Source organism: Rattus rattus, chromosome 7, assembly GCF_011064425.1.
Source record: "Rattus rattus isolate New Zealand chromosome 7, Rrattus_CSIRO_v1, whole genome shotgun sequence".
Lineage (NCBI taxonomy): Eukaryota > Metazoa > Chordata > Mammalia > Rodentia > Muridae > Rattus > Rattus rattus.
In genome coordinates this window covers 101,363,530-101,375,808 of record NC_046160.1, presented here as the reverse complement: position 1 = coordinate 101,375,808, position 12,279 = coordinate 101,363,530, and the positions used below count along the sequence as shown (strand labels likewise).

At 47.3% G+C, this 12,279-nt stretch overlaps 1 protein-coding gene across 1 annotated transcript; it reads right to left on the bottom strand.

Annotated features, from left to right (window-relative positions):
* Window positions 1–4,531: 4,531 nt before the first annotated feature.
* Window positions 4,532–12,271, bottom strand: Ahsa1 (activator of HSP90 ATPase activity 1). The gene is made up of 9 exons (XM_032908214.1): window positions 12,045–12,271; window positions 10,611–10,801; window positions 8,830–8,912; window positions 8,347–8,464; window positions 7,186–7,274; window positions 5,825–5,953; window positions 5,243–5,344; window positions 5,031–5,082; window positions 4,532–4,937 (listed from the first exon to the last, which is right to left on the bottom strand). Exons 1-9 carry the CDS (start codon window positions 12,122–12,124, stop codon window positions 4,765–4,767), a joined length of 1,017 nt encoding a protein of 338 aa, XP_032764105.1. The 5' UTR covers window positions 12,125–12,271; the 3' UTR covers window positions 4,532–4,764.
* Between the last annotated feature and the right edge of the window lie 8 nt (window positions 12,272–12,279).

Below are 12,279 nucleotides of genomic sequence, written 5' to 3'. Positions count from 1 at the left end.
CTAAAACTGTTCTGCTGTAGAGAAAGTCTGTCAGGCAGCAGGAGCTCAGGTGGTCAGGTAGGAGCCAGGTTCATTTTTGTCACCTAAGGAATTCAGCCTATAATCCTAGCCCTCGGGGTGCTGAGGCAGGAGGGTTATAAAGTTTTCTGTTGTTGTTTGTATTTTTGTTTTGTTTTTGAGACAGGGTCTCACTGTGTGGGCCTGGCTATCCTGGAACTCACTCTGCAGACCAGACTGGTCTCAAACTCACAGAAATCCCATCTGCCCAGCTGGATTGTGAGTTTTAACTCATCTCTCTGTCTACACATCAAAGTAACTTGCCAACTGTTTGCCAGCTTGAATAGATCCAGGAGCTAGAGACATTAGACCATCCAGTTCTAATAAAGTTCTCCTCTTGGGGGACTAAGGGCAAGTCCACTACCCTGCAGAGAGATTGGAGTCCACCACAGAGAAGGTAGACATTACTGCTGTTGGTCATTTAAGAGCCTGAAGGGGCTGGAGGGCCGCATTTGTCTGTACTCAAGAGTACCAACCCTGACCCCATAGTCCTTTTGCAGGAAGGTGTGGCTTCCAGGCCTGGAAATGCTGGGAGGAGACTCTCAGCAGAGGAGCGGAGCAGCTGAAAATATAGGTGGTTGGAGAACAGCTTGGGTTACATATTGAGACTCAGTTTAGTCTCTGGTGGGGAAAAAGTAACAATAGGACTGGATATATAGCGCAGGGGTAGAGCACCTGCCTAGCATGCATGAAACCTTGGATGTACACACCCAGAGGACAGACTGGGGTCTTTCTTGCTCACCCAGGCTCCCAAGCTCAAGTGATCCCCTTCTTCCAGCTCCAGCATAGCTGGGACCTACAGGCACAACTGCCACCTTTTGCTCATTTTAATTATGTTTTAGCAGAAGCTTTTAAAAACAAGAGAAGCATCCCGGAGTCCCTCCCCTAGTCACAGTGGGTTCGGCTCCTTTCTAATAGACATTGTATCTGGTGCATCTCTGTATCTGGTGCATCTCCGCACTTCAACATCATCTTAATGCCTTACTAAATTGTTGCCACATCAAGGCCCAGGTGAGAGGAAGTAAAGAAAGAGGAGTTGCAGGGAGTCTAGCAGTCAGTCGGAGTAGCAGATCAGCCACAAAATTGTGTTTATTCAAGCCTCACAAAAGAGAGAGCCTCGCAGGTGGCTACGAGCAGATGAACACCTGTGCAGGAGAGGTACCAATGGCGGGGTCACTGAACCTCTGAAAGGGGAGCTTTAAGAGTGGCCGGTGTCAGATCCAAGAGGCCTTGAAATCAGAGAAGTCCCCTCCCCTTCAGCTCAGCCCTATGTCACACACGTGACTAGGCCAGCTGTGCATCGCCAAGGGCTACCCTTGTGAGTACTGCTACTATGTAGCCCCAGCCACCGAGACAGTTTCCTTCCCTCCTCCCTCTGCTTCAGGCAGGCAGAGGCTAGGCATGAGGGACCCAGTTAAACAGCCAGCACTGCAGACACTAGACTTTCAAAGCCTTCCATCCTTCACTCTACAAAGACCATGAGCTTCTTTGCTTCCGCTGCTACAGACAGCTTTGTCTTCATATTTGAAGAGGTCCTAAAAATGTGAGCCTGACACCAGAGTGATCTGAGACACTGAAATGCAAGTGTGTGGGCCCCACACCTACACTTTTTTTTTTTTTTAATTTCATGTATATGAGTGCACTGTCACTGTCTTCAGACACACCAGAAGAGAGCATCAGATCCCATTACAGATGGTTGTGAGCCACCATGTGGTTGCTGGGAATTGAACTCAGGACCTCTGGAAGAGCAATCAGTGCTTTAACCACTGAGCCATCTCTCCAGCCCAAATCTACACTTAAGAAGTAATAATCTCCATAGAGGTGAAGTCATGTTCTTCATTGAACATGTTCCCCGAGGTGACTCTTTTTTTTTTTTTTTCATTTTTTTGGAGCTGGGGACCGAACCCAGGGCCTCGCGCTCGCTAGGCAAGCGCTCTACCGCTGAGCTAAATCCCCAACCCCGAGGTGACTCTTAAGTACAGAAACCCCATTGTTCTTGGGGTTGCAATATGAACTAAACCCATATGTCATTTTATGTTTTTGTTTTAGATTTATTTTATTTATGAGTACACTGTAGCTGTCTTCAGACACACCAGAAGAGGGCATCAGATTCCATTACAGATGGTTGTGAGGCACCATGTGGTTGCTGGGAATTGAACTCAGCAGTCAGTGCTCTTAACCACTGAGCTATCTCTCCAGCCCTTTGGTTTGTTTTTTTGAGACAAGATTTCACTGGGTAGCCCTGGCTGTCTTGGAATTCACTCTGTAGAGCAGGCTGGCATGGACTCTCAGAGATCCACCTGCCTCTGCCCCCAAGAGCTGGGACTAAAGGCTTGCGCCCACACCACCAGGCCCATAGAATCAGTTATGACTTAAGGGAAAATACTTGAGTTTGTGGGTCTAGAAGTCAGCACAGGCATTACCTAGTGCATCCTTATTTATTTTTAGTTATTTTTTTAAAGATGGGGGTCTCCTAATGTAGCTAGCTCAGGGTAACCCGGTGTTTAGACCTGAGACTAGGGTATGGTGGAGCTTGTAGTGATCCTTCTGCCTCTGCCTCCTGAGAGCTTCAAGTATGCGCACATTATCACCCCTACGTACCTTGAATAGCCTCAAAAGGTACCCGCTAGACCCATTTTACAGACAAAGAAATTTGCCTACTTGGCTAGGAAGTGAAGTATTCATCCAAAACAAATCCATGATGTTATTTTCACTATGGGTATTGGAATCAGACGGCTAACTGAAACGTTATCAGTGGCACAGCAATGGTTGACAGGGGCTATGAAGAAGCATGTCACTCAACAGGAACATGGTGCCCTGGCTTTCACTATGGTGTCATCTCTTCAGTTTTTCCTACTCTGGAACTGAGAGACAGGGGAGGCAGAGCTCCCGTTTTCTGCCTGTATTAAGAGGGGCTCATTGATTTAAGGTGGAGTCCAAGGTTTCTGTCAAAAGTATCTTTTAGGTCCCATATAGGCTGACAGAATGCCAAATTACGGGCAATCTCAGCCCAGTGCTTACTCAATTAAAATGAAGATGAATTGATCTTCTGTTTTAAAACTATACAATTCTGCCAAGTCATGTAGATTAGCTTGCAGGCCTCACTGCTGCCTAATACAATGGAGATGAGGAGATGTCCTAACAGGGTGCTGATTCATGCTGGGGCTGGGGGATGGGGAGAGTAAGCTGAGGCAGGCTCAGGAGTGCCTGCTCACAAGTTCACTTTTCCTGCCCTGTGGACCTCACTAGAAAGGTCTCCCAGCACTTGGCCTGCAGATCAGTATACTTATATTCCAAAAACCGAGGAAAGGGACAGATTTCTCCCTCTTTCTCGGAGTGGAATACTAGAGGCCTGGGACTTTCTACTTCAGGAGGATATGCTAACATGCTGGAGAGCCAGCAAGGCAGGTACAAGGTTAGTACCAGCTCTGTGGTTATCGTCTGTATTGTCTGTATTCCAAAGGCAGCCAACTCAGTATCAGCTGTTGGATTTGGGCTCTTAACCTAAGAAGCCAGAGGCAAATATATGTCAGTATATATATTAAAAGATCACATGTGGCAGTGCGCCTCTGAAATTCCTGCATTCAAGAAGCCAAGGGCAGGGGGATCCTGAATTCAAGGCCAGCTGGGTTACATAGCAAGACCTTGCCTCACAAAAGAAAAGGTCCAAGGCTTAAGTATTGTGAGACAGACAACAGGGCTATGTCACAGGATTCATGAGCTGGTGAGATTAGCCTGGTGTGTGAGACACAGGAGCTCTCTACAGAGCTACCACCCGTCTTCATGTGCAGACAGCCTGTACTGTGGTCACCTCTTAGCAGAGGGGGCAGAGTCCAGGACCCACCTCTACAGCTTGGTGTCTACTGTACTTCTTAGGGATGGACGTACATTCCAGAGGCCCAGCCTTCCCGTGTGTTAAGAAGGCAGCCATGTAAAAATAAACCAGCTCAAGAATCTGCTGCTAGCAACAGCCACACTTCCTAATTTTTGTGTGTGTGTGTGAGTGTTTTCCTGTATGTATGTCTATGGAGACCACATGCAGAGGCCAGAAGAAGGCATTAGATCCCTTGGAACTGGATGTTGTGAGCTGCTACGTGAGTGCTGGGAATTGAATCCAACTTCTCTCCAAGAATAGCTCATATTCTTAACCACTGAGACATTCTCTAGCCCCATTTTTTTGAGATAGGGTCTCATAGTCCAAGCTAGCCTTGAGCCTCCTATGTAGCCAAGGATGGCCCATACTCAGAAGTTCCTGCTTCGACCTTCTGAGTATGGAATCGCAGGAGTATACTACAATTCCCTTACTATACAGAGACTGCCATAAGTTCTGTGAACTCTGGAGAGTCTGACTAACACAAGTACTCAACTCTCTGTGCGTCTTAATTACCTGTGTTCAGCCAGAATGAAGCTTCCAAACCCCTTGTATCTGTTTAGATTCAAAACGTTCAAATCAACTGCTGCCAGTCAACACAGATTATAAGAAATGCATGCCTTTAAAATTTTGTTTACTTAGCATATGTACACGTAAAAGAGAAATCACCCTTAGATCCCACCCAGCAGAAAACATGCACAAACCCAAGGTATATGTGAAAGGGAGGGCCCCAGCCCCAAGTTAGCAGTTGGGATGGTGCAATCCTGTGAGTCACAAGCCCATGGCGAGAGGGCTGGACTAAAGTTTCAACACAGCCAGAACCCCTGTTGCTGGCCCTAAAATAAGCGTGCACCATAGCCAAAGGTCTGTTTGATGCCCTCAAAGTAGTACCGCTGCCAGCCTTGCCGTGTCCGCTCTTCCTCGGGAGCAGGGATGCCACGGCCCTCCATGCACAGCTCTGTCTCTCCATTCTTATCAATGAAGGTCAAGGTGATGGTCGCGAAGTGCCCTATGGGAAGGGAGTGTCAGATCCAGCGTTTCTGGGCAGCCTTAAGCCAGGAGACAGCAGTGTCTGGAGACCATGGCAGCAAGAGTTACTCACCCTCTGGCCATGACTTAAACCTCCACTTCATAGCAATATGTTTCTCAGGAACCTAGAAAAATAGAGTTCAGTCTGCTGAGGCACCACAGTGCACCCAAGCCCAGCCAGGTGAGCCACCTGCCTTGGTATTACAAGATGGTATGAAATATGTCAAGTTTTGCCCATGACTAAGCTAACCAAGGGAGGCGACACCTGGGGAGAGCTTTACTCACCAAGTCAGTAAACTCCCCAGTGACGTTACCATCGACCATGTGAAACTTCCCTCCTCTGTCTGCTTCCAAGGCCGCAGGAGCATGGGTAAAGGCCTGGACCAGCTGCACAGAAACAAAGACAGAAGACACACAGCTCTCAATGGACAACTGGACACACACCAGCTTAGACCTGCATGCCCCAACACTTCCTGGAGACTCACTGTGCCCAGTAAGGGGGTCTCGGTCTTCCTGTTCTGGTCCTCTACAGACTGGGCTAGGAGCTGAGCACAATTTTGAACCCATGATACCATTACTTCAGACTCATACTTCCTCTTTCCTTTTCTTCCTTCCTTTTGGTGCTAGAGATTCAACTTGGCACCCTGTACATAAGTGCTGTACCACTGAGCTACACCTTTAATGAGTACAGCGGCTCCCACTTACACGAAAGTGAGTGAGTGTGAGAGTGTGTGTGTGTCTGTGTGTGAGCACGCACGTGCATACACACACATAAAAACCCCCTCCACCCTGCCAGTGTCAAGAGGCCTTGCAATTCCACCCATCAGCACAGCCCTGCATGCCGAGGCTGACGGCAGGCTCACTCACCTCCTGCGTGGTGAACACTCTGTAGAGCTCCTCTGGAGAGGTCAGGAAGGTTTCTTTGAGGGTGATCTTACAAGTGGGTATTTTGACACCAACAGGTTTGGCCTGGCTTTTTGAAGGAGCAGACTTAGCCTGTGAAAGGGTAGGTAAAATGTCAATCGACACAACCGCAGATAGCTCACTCATGCTCACAAAGGGCTGAGCCCTCAAAGCTAATTATTCAGTGGGGCTAAAGGGCATTTGTGCATGTTTCAGTCATGGGAGAATTCTTCCAGAAATATCCTTACTGAAAACTTCCACTCTTGAAACTTAAAAGTGTGTGTGTATGTGTGAATGTACGCCCTATGTGGTTCCTGCAGAGGCCCCTGGATTCCTGCGAGCAGGGCAGGCGCTTAACTGCTGAGCCATCTCTCCAGCTCTAAGGAACACTCTTGCACCCATTGCAAGAACCATAAAGGACAAGCCAGTGTTTCTGCATCTCAGAGAGTTCAGTGCACTCTCAAACAGAACCAGCCTGACATAACTGGACAGGGGAGCTGGGGGTACCTCTCAGCAGCGGAAGAGGTGGCTCCCACATAGAGGCCCTGAGAGTCACGCCCAGTACAAGAAAAGAAAGAGAGAAATAAAGGACAGAAAGACAAAGACAGAAAAGGAAAGAAGAGAAAGTAAGAAAAAGGTAATTTGGGGAAAAGAGACAAAGCAAGCAAACTAGAAGCAGTCTCACAGAGTGTTCTCCACTGTTGACAAAAGGATGCCAGGGTTCTAAACCAAGGACTCACACTACCAAGATCTATCCAGATAAACTAGGTAGAACACAATGAGATGAATCAGCTTCCTGGTGGGTAAAGTTAACGATTCATGTGAGATCAAAGCATGAATGTCAACACCCCAGCCAGAAAGGAAGCTGAGAGCAGGCGACTGGCATTAAGTCCAATCCAGTCATACTTCGATGTCCCTGATGGCTTCTCTGTGCTCTAGGGGTCCACTACTAACCAATAAAGAACAGGTTAGGGGATGGGAGAGATGAGTCAGGTGACTCAGTGGTTAAGAACACTTGCTGCGATTGCAAAGGAATTAGCTTTGATTTCCAGACTAAGGGGGCTCATAACTGCCTCCAAAGCCAGTTCCAGGAGATCTGACACCCTCTTCTGACTTTCAAGAGCAATTGGTGAACTTATAGTACATAAATAAAAACAAATATGCAAGAATAAAACTATATTATGTTAGACACTGACGGAAAGCAAAAACCCACATGAACAGGCTCTAAACTCTGGGTTTGGAGTCAGGGACACAGAGAAACGAACGTGGCTGTAAAGGCAGCCATTCATCTCCCTCTGCAGGTGGCCTACCCCATCACTGCTTACCTTGCACACCTCCGTTTTTAGTGCTGGTTGGCCCACTGGTTCTACTGATTCTCCATTCACTGTGGGCAAGATCATGCCCTGAGTAAACTCTGAAGAGACGAAGGCCCCATTAGTTTCATGGCAGTCAACATAGCACGTAAGATGTTCACAGCTGCTGTGAGCTAGCACTAAGGAGAAGCCTACACTCTGCTCTGGCTACCTTCGGTTTATGCCTGACATCTACACAACCCTGCAGCATTATCTTAAAAAAGTGTAAATCCCTGATGAAACTGGACACATCACAACGTCAGTCCCTTTCTTCTCTACAAGATTCAGTAGTCAGATCCCTGAGTCCTGGTTCACATTAAAAATGATCAACTTCGGGGTTGGGGATTTAGCTCAGTGGTAGAGCACTTTCCTAGCAAGCGCAAGGCCCTGGGTTTGGTCCCCAGCTCCGAAGGAAAAAAAAAAAAAAAAAAAAGATCAACTTCAAGACAGGTCAGGATACAAACCCCAACACTAAGATCAGAAAGACGTAGCAGAGATGGGCTCACCCCTTTGGTTATAACCATCTCACCTTCCCAGGAAGGAGGACCAGTAACAGTCCGGGACTGTCCTCAACAGTGTCTAGATTGGAGCCTGTCTGATTCAGTTTAAGATCTTCAGTAGCCATGTTAAAAATTAATGTAGAAGGTGCAGGTTTACTAGCATGCTTAACCTAACACTATCTAAAGTTACTCGAACATAACTATCATCTTAATGACTATTAATCCTTAAAAGATTATTAGGGTTGGGGATTGAGCTCAGTGGTGGAGAGCTTGCCTAGCAAGCGCAAGGCCCTGGGTTCGGTCCCCAGCTCCGGAAAAAAAAAAAAAAAAAAAAAGATTATTGAGGTGTTTTGCACTGGCTTCTTTGGGTACTCCCTTCAAAATCTACCATGTATTTCACACTCACAGCGTATCTCGCTTCAGGTGGCCACATTTCAAGAGGTTAACAGCCAACACTCTTAGACAACATAGCAGCTCAAGACCTTTCTCCAACTCAGCCTTTAGAGTAACTTCAAAATGAAACAGAAACCCTCCTCCCAGATCATTGCCCATGTGCTGGGGGAGGGCAGTCCAGGCCCTCGGGCAGGGTCTGGAGTGGAAGACAGCCTCCTCAGGCAGAGTTCTAAAAGGGTACCTGTCTTGAGGGTGCTGATGTAAATTCCCACTGCTTCTCTGAGAAGTTTCACCCCGTCTTCCTTCATTAAGGCCACGAGATTTGTGTCAGGCTCATCTTTGGCAAGGCTCACACTAATCTGAGTGAGAGATCAAACACAGGTGATAAATGACTTAAGGGGCATCATCATGAGTGTAGGGGCCAAGCAAGCAACTGCTGACAGCTGCAAAGGAAGAGAGTATAACTAACTGGCCATTTGCACAATTCCCAACAGTGTTCCTTCTCAACCAGCGCAGAGATAGCTAACACTAGAACCCATTTCCTTAGCTAAAGCAGAGATGCTGCGTACATGCAAGCTGTTCTGGACGTTTCCAATGGCACCACATAGCTAGAAATGCACCTAGACTGGCCTTTTAAATCCTTAGCCTGAGCCTGTACCATGTGGGGAATGAATTACAGTTCTCATCTAAGAAGACAGACATGGAGGACGTAGGAAACACAAACCTCCACTTCGTCCACGCTATTTTCATCAGACAAATTGGGGATTTCCACGTGTCCTTTGTACTGCACTCCTGACTTAGAGGTACCTGTCAAAAGCAACGCAACTTCATTAGCCACCTCCTCTGCAGGAAAGATCCTCCAGAGCAGTGTCCTACTCAGGCTTCTTGTGACCCTCCACTCTCAGAGAGTGCCACATGCCAGGAGCACCCCTCATGTCTTTCTTCACCCCACTACTGGAGAGACAGCATGACCTACTATAGGATGGCACCGGAAGCTACACAAACGGGCAGTAGCTCAGTCCCCCAGAGACTGTCTGGGTAGCCGCTAGCATTGGTTGTTAGGACACCTGTTCTGAAAATAAGCATTCATCCGAGGGGATGGAGAATTTGATTGTGGCAACTTCACATCTGCTTCTGTGTGAAATATGACACGAGCACAGAAAACTATCCCCAGGTGAAGAAAGCAGCACAGAGGGCTGGAGAGATGGCTCAGCTGACTGCTCTTCCAGAGGGCCTGAGTTCAATTCCCAACAACCACATGGTGGCTCACAACCATCTGTGATGAGATCCGATGCTCTTCTGGTGTGACTGAAGACAGCTACAGTGTGCTCAAAAAAAAAAAAAAAAAAAAAAAAAAAAAAAAAAAAAAAAAGCAGCAGCAGCACAGAAATAACAAAAGCTCCAATCTCTGACACCTGTCAGGTAAGGTGTCATCGGTATGTGCTTATCCTTCTGCCTCAGAAGAGCCCCTTCTGTGATCTCACAAGGGCCCTCAAGCTACAACCTCTAGGACTCCCAAAACACAACACTTCAAGCTTCTTTCAGAGAAAAAAACACCATCCTGATTTAGTGTGAATGTATTTCACGCTCAGCACATGTATACAACGCTGGTACCAAGTCTTAGATTCTATATTCTAATTATGTGCGTACATGTGGAGGCTGCGGGGTACAGTATGCAAGTGCCTTCGGAGGCCAGACCCTTCTCCAGCTGCAGTTATAAATGGGTGCTGGGAATTGAACTCAGTCTCTCCACTTTACAAACATGACATTAATAACATTTTTGGATGGAGAACTTCTCTCCCTTCCCTCTTGAGTTCGCAGCCATTTTCCTACCTCGGCTTCCCAAGTGGTGGGACTATAGGCACGTGTTAACAACATCTGATGGGTACTATAATGTCTATGATTTTTAATTGAATGGCTGTTGCATAGTGCAGTGAAGTTTTAGGAATACATGTTAACTATGACAGAACTGACTCTGTATGTGTACACCTCAGTTTCTCGTGCATTATAGAAAAACCAGACTGGATAAGATACAGTTCCTTCCAGGCCACAGTACTTCAGATATACTTTGAAAAAGCGAAAATTATAAACAGATCTATCCACTTTCCTCTTTACTACTCATCTGGGAAACAGTTCACTCAGCCCAATTCTCCCCTCTAAGGGTGTTACAGAAGAGACATTAAATTGTAAGATGGTAAAACAGCCCCGAATTATATTTATAATTAGCTATGATAGTACATTGATCTAAGATTTGCACTGGAATTAGAAAGTGACTGAAGCCAAAAGAAACCCCACCACCACCACCACCTCATTCATTCATGAGACAAACGACGGACCTGAAGAGAGAGCAAATAAATGCATCTGGTGTTCCACAGTAGCGCCCAGTGCCGTTTTCCTTCACAGCAACACTGTCTTCTCCGTGAGTTGGTCAGTGCTCAGAACCTCTCCAGCAAGGATCAGAGCAATGGAAATGGCTGTCTTCTACGGCAGCCTGGCGGTCCTTACCTGTCCAGTTCAGTTTGATGGTCCACTCATAAAAGAAGATAAGTTTGCCTTTCCGGTTGTTAATGGACGCCTCTCCATCAAGCTTGTTCACTTCAGTCACCTCACATTTGCCCTCCTCATTTTCTACTCGGACGGCCAGGAACAGAGTTTTCAGTTTCTCTGTGGACCAATTTGAAGCATCCCTCTCTGTCCTGTAAGACAGAAGCTGAGCTAAGGGCTAGCAGTCAAGGGAAGGATGCACCGTTTCATGCAACAAGTGAATGCAAGGTCAAAGGAGGCAGAAAACAACAACAAAACCCTCTAAATTCAACTCTAGAATGTCCACAATCATGCCATTTTTAGGAAGCCAAAGGGGTGGAGAGTTATCAACAAAGAGAGGTGCTGTACAAACCAAGCTACACTTTCCAGCCTCAGCAGGATGATCCTTGACCATTAACATGGCGCCCCCACTTGGCCAAGACGAAAGATGGGACCATACTGCTGAAGTCAGGAGAGCGAAAGACAAGCAAGCATTTTGCTAAAAGCCCCAGTTTTTAAAATAATAATAATAATAATTGTAATAATAATGCTAGCCTCATTAACAGTGCTCTGTCCTGTTCAGTGTTCAGACTCTGCCCTAGACACTCTACTTCCTCTAGACAGTGTCATAAAGTCCACAATAAGAAAAATTACATCAAGTATAGTGTTAAAAGGAGACAGGTTGAAGAAAAATAAAAGGATGGTAAAAATTCATTTTTTGCCCTTCTAGTAAAGCTATTATAAAAATCAAAGGGCTACAACAGAGGAAAAAAATATAGTCAGTAAAGTTAAGTGGCACTCCAAATAACATTGTTTCCAGAAGATTTCAGACATGAGGCAGCTTCTAAGAACGGTTAGGCTGTAAAATCATGACTGCCCGGCAACCTGGAGTTACAACAGAACTTAACAGTTCCGGGTGAGAGACTGCATTGCGTTTAGTATCCTGAAGCTCCAAGCGCCCTGCAGATCACGTTCCAAAGCTTCTCCTGCTGGATTGAGGCAGTAGTCCCCTATGACTTTTGCTTTCACTGTAACCCGCAAACTAGCAACTACCGCGCCTGGAGCTCGAGACTTTCCTAGCAGTCTCCCAACACAATCGGCAGGGGTTTGGATCTCAAGGACGCCTGCGACCACGTGTAGGAAGTATCACCGGGCTCAGGCTGAATGCAGCAACTAGGGCGCTCTGCTCTCGCTCTGAAATTCCTCCTTGGGGACTCAGCGGTCCATGTCGAACCCATAGCTCCTACGACTGCGATGGTGGCGAGGGATGGAGAGGATCCCTGCTACAGGAAGGACCCACGCCCAACCCCAGGCTAGGGTTGCTTGGGTCCCAGATCTGTACACGCCAAGGTCCCAGGCACCTCCAAACCCTAGCCTGTTAACAGTGCTCCTGCGGCCTGTCTTGCTGGCCCATACCAGTGCCAGTTGTTGACGTTGGTGGCATCCGCCCGCTCCTCCACGATCCAGCGTGGGTCTCCCTCACCCCACTTGGCCATCAGTTCACTTATCGCACCGCTACCAGCTCCCAAGCAGACGCAGCCACAGCCTGAGGACCGCTCGGTCCCAGCCGCCTGGCAGCGCCTGGAAACTACTAGAAGCAGCACAGCACCTCCTGGCTTGCTTTTCCCTCCACCCCAACCCCCTCCCAGCT

Coding starts and splice junctions, on each gene's coding strand:
- Ahsa1 (XM_032908214.1), bottom strand. CDS start 12,124: ATGGCCAAGTGGGGTGAGGGAGACCCACGCTGGATCGTGGAGGAGCGG. Junction 7,275..8,346: donor CATCAGCACCCTCAAGACAG/GTACCCTTTTAG, acceptor TCGTCTCTTCAG/AGTTTACTCAGGGCATGATC. Junction 4,938..5,030: donor GTTTAAGTCATGGCCAGAGG/GTGAGTAACTCT, acceptor CCCTTCCCATAG/GGCACTTCGCGACCATCACC.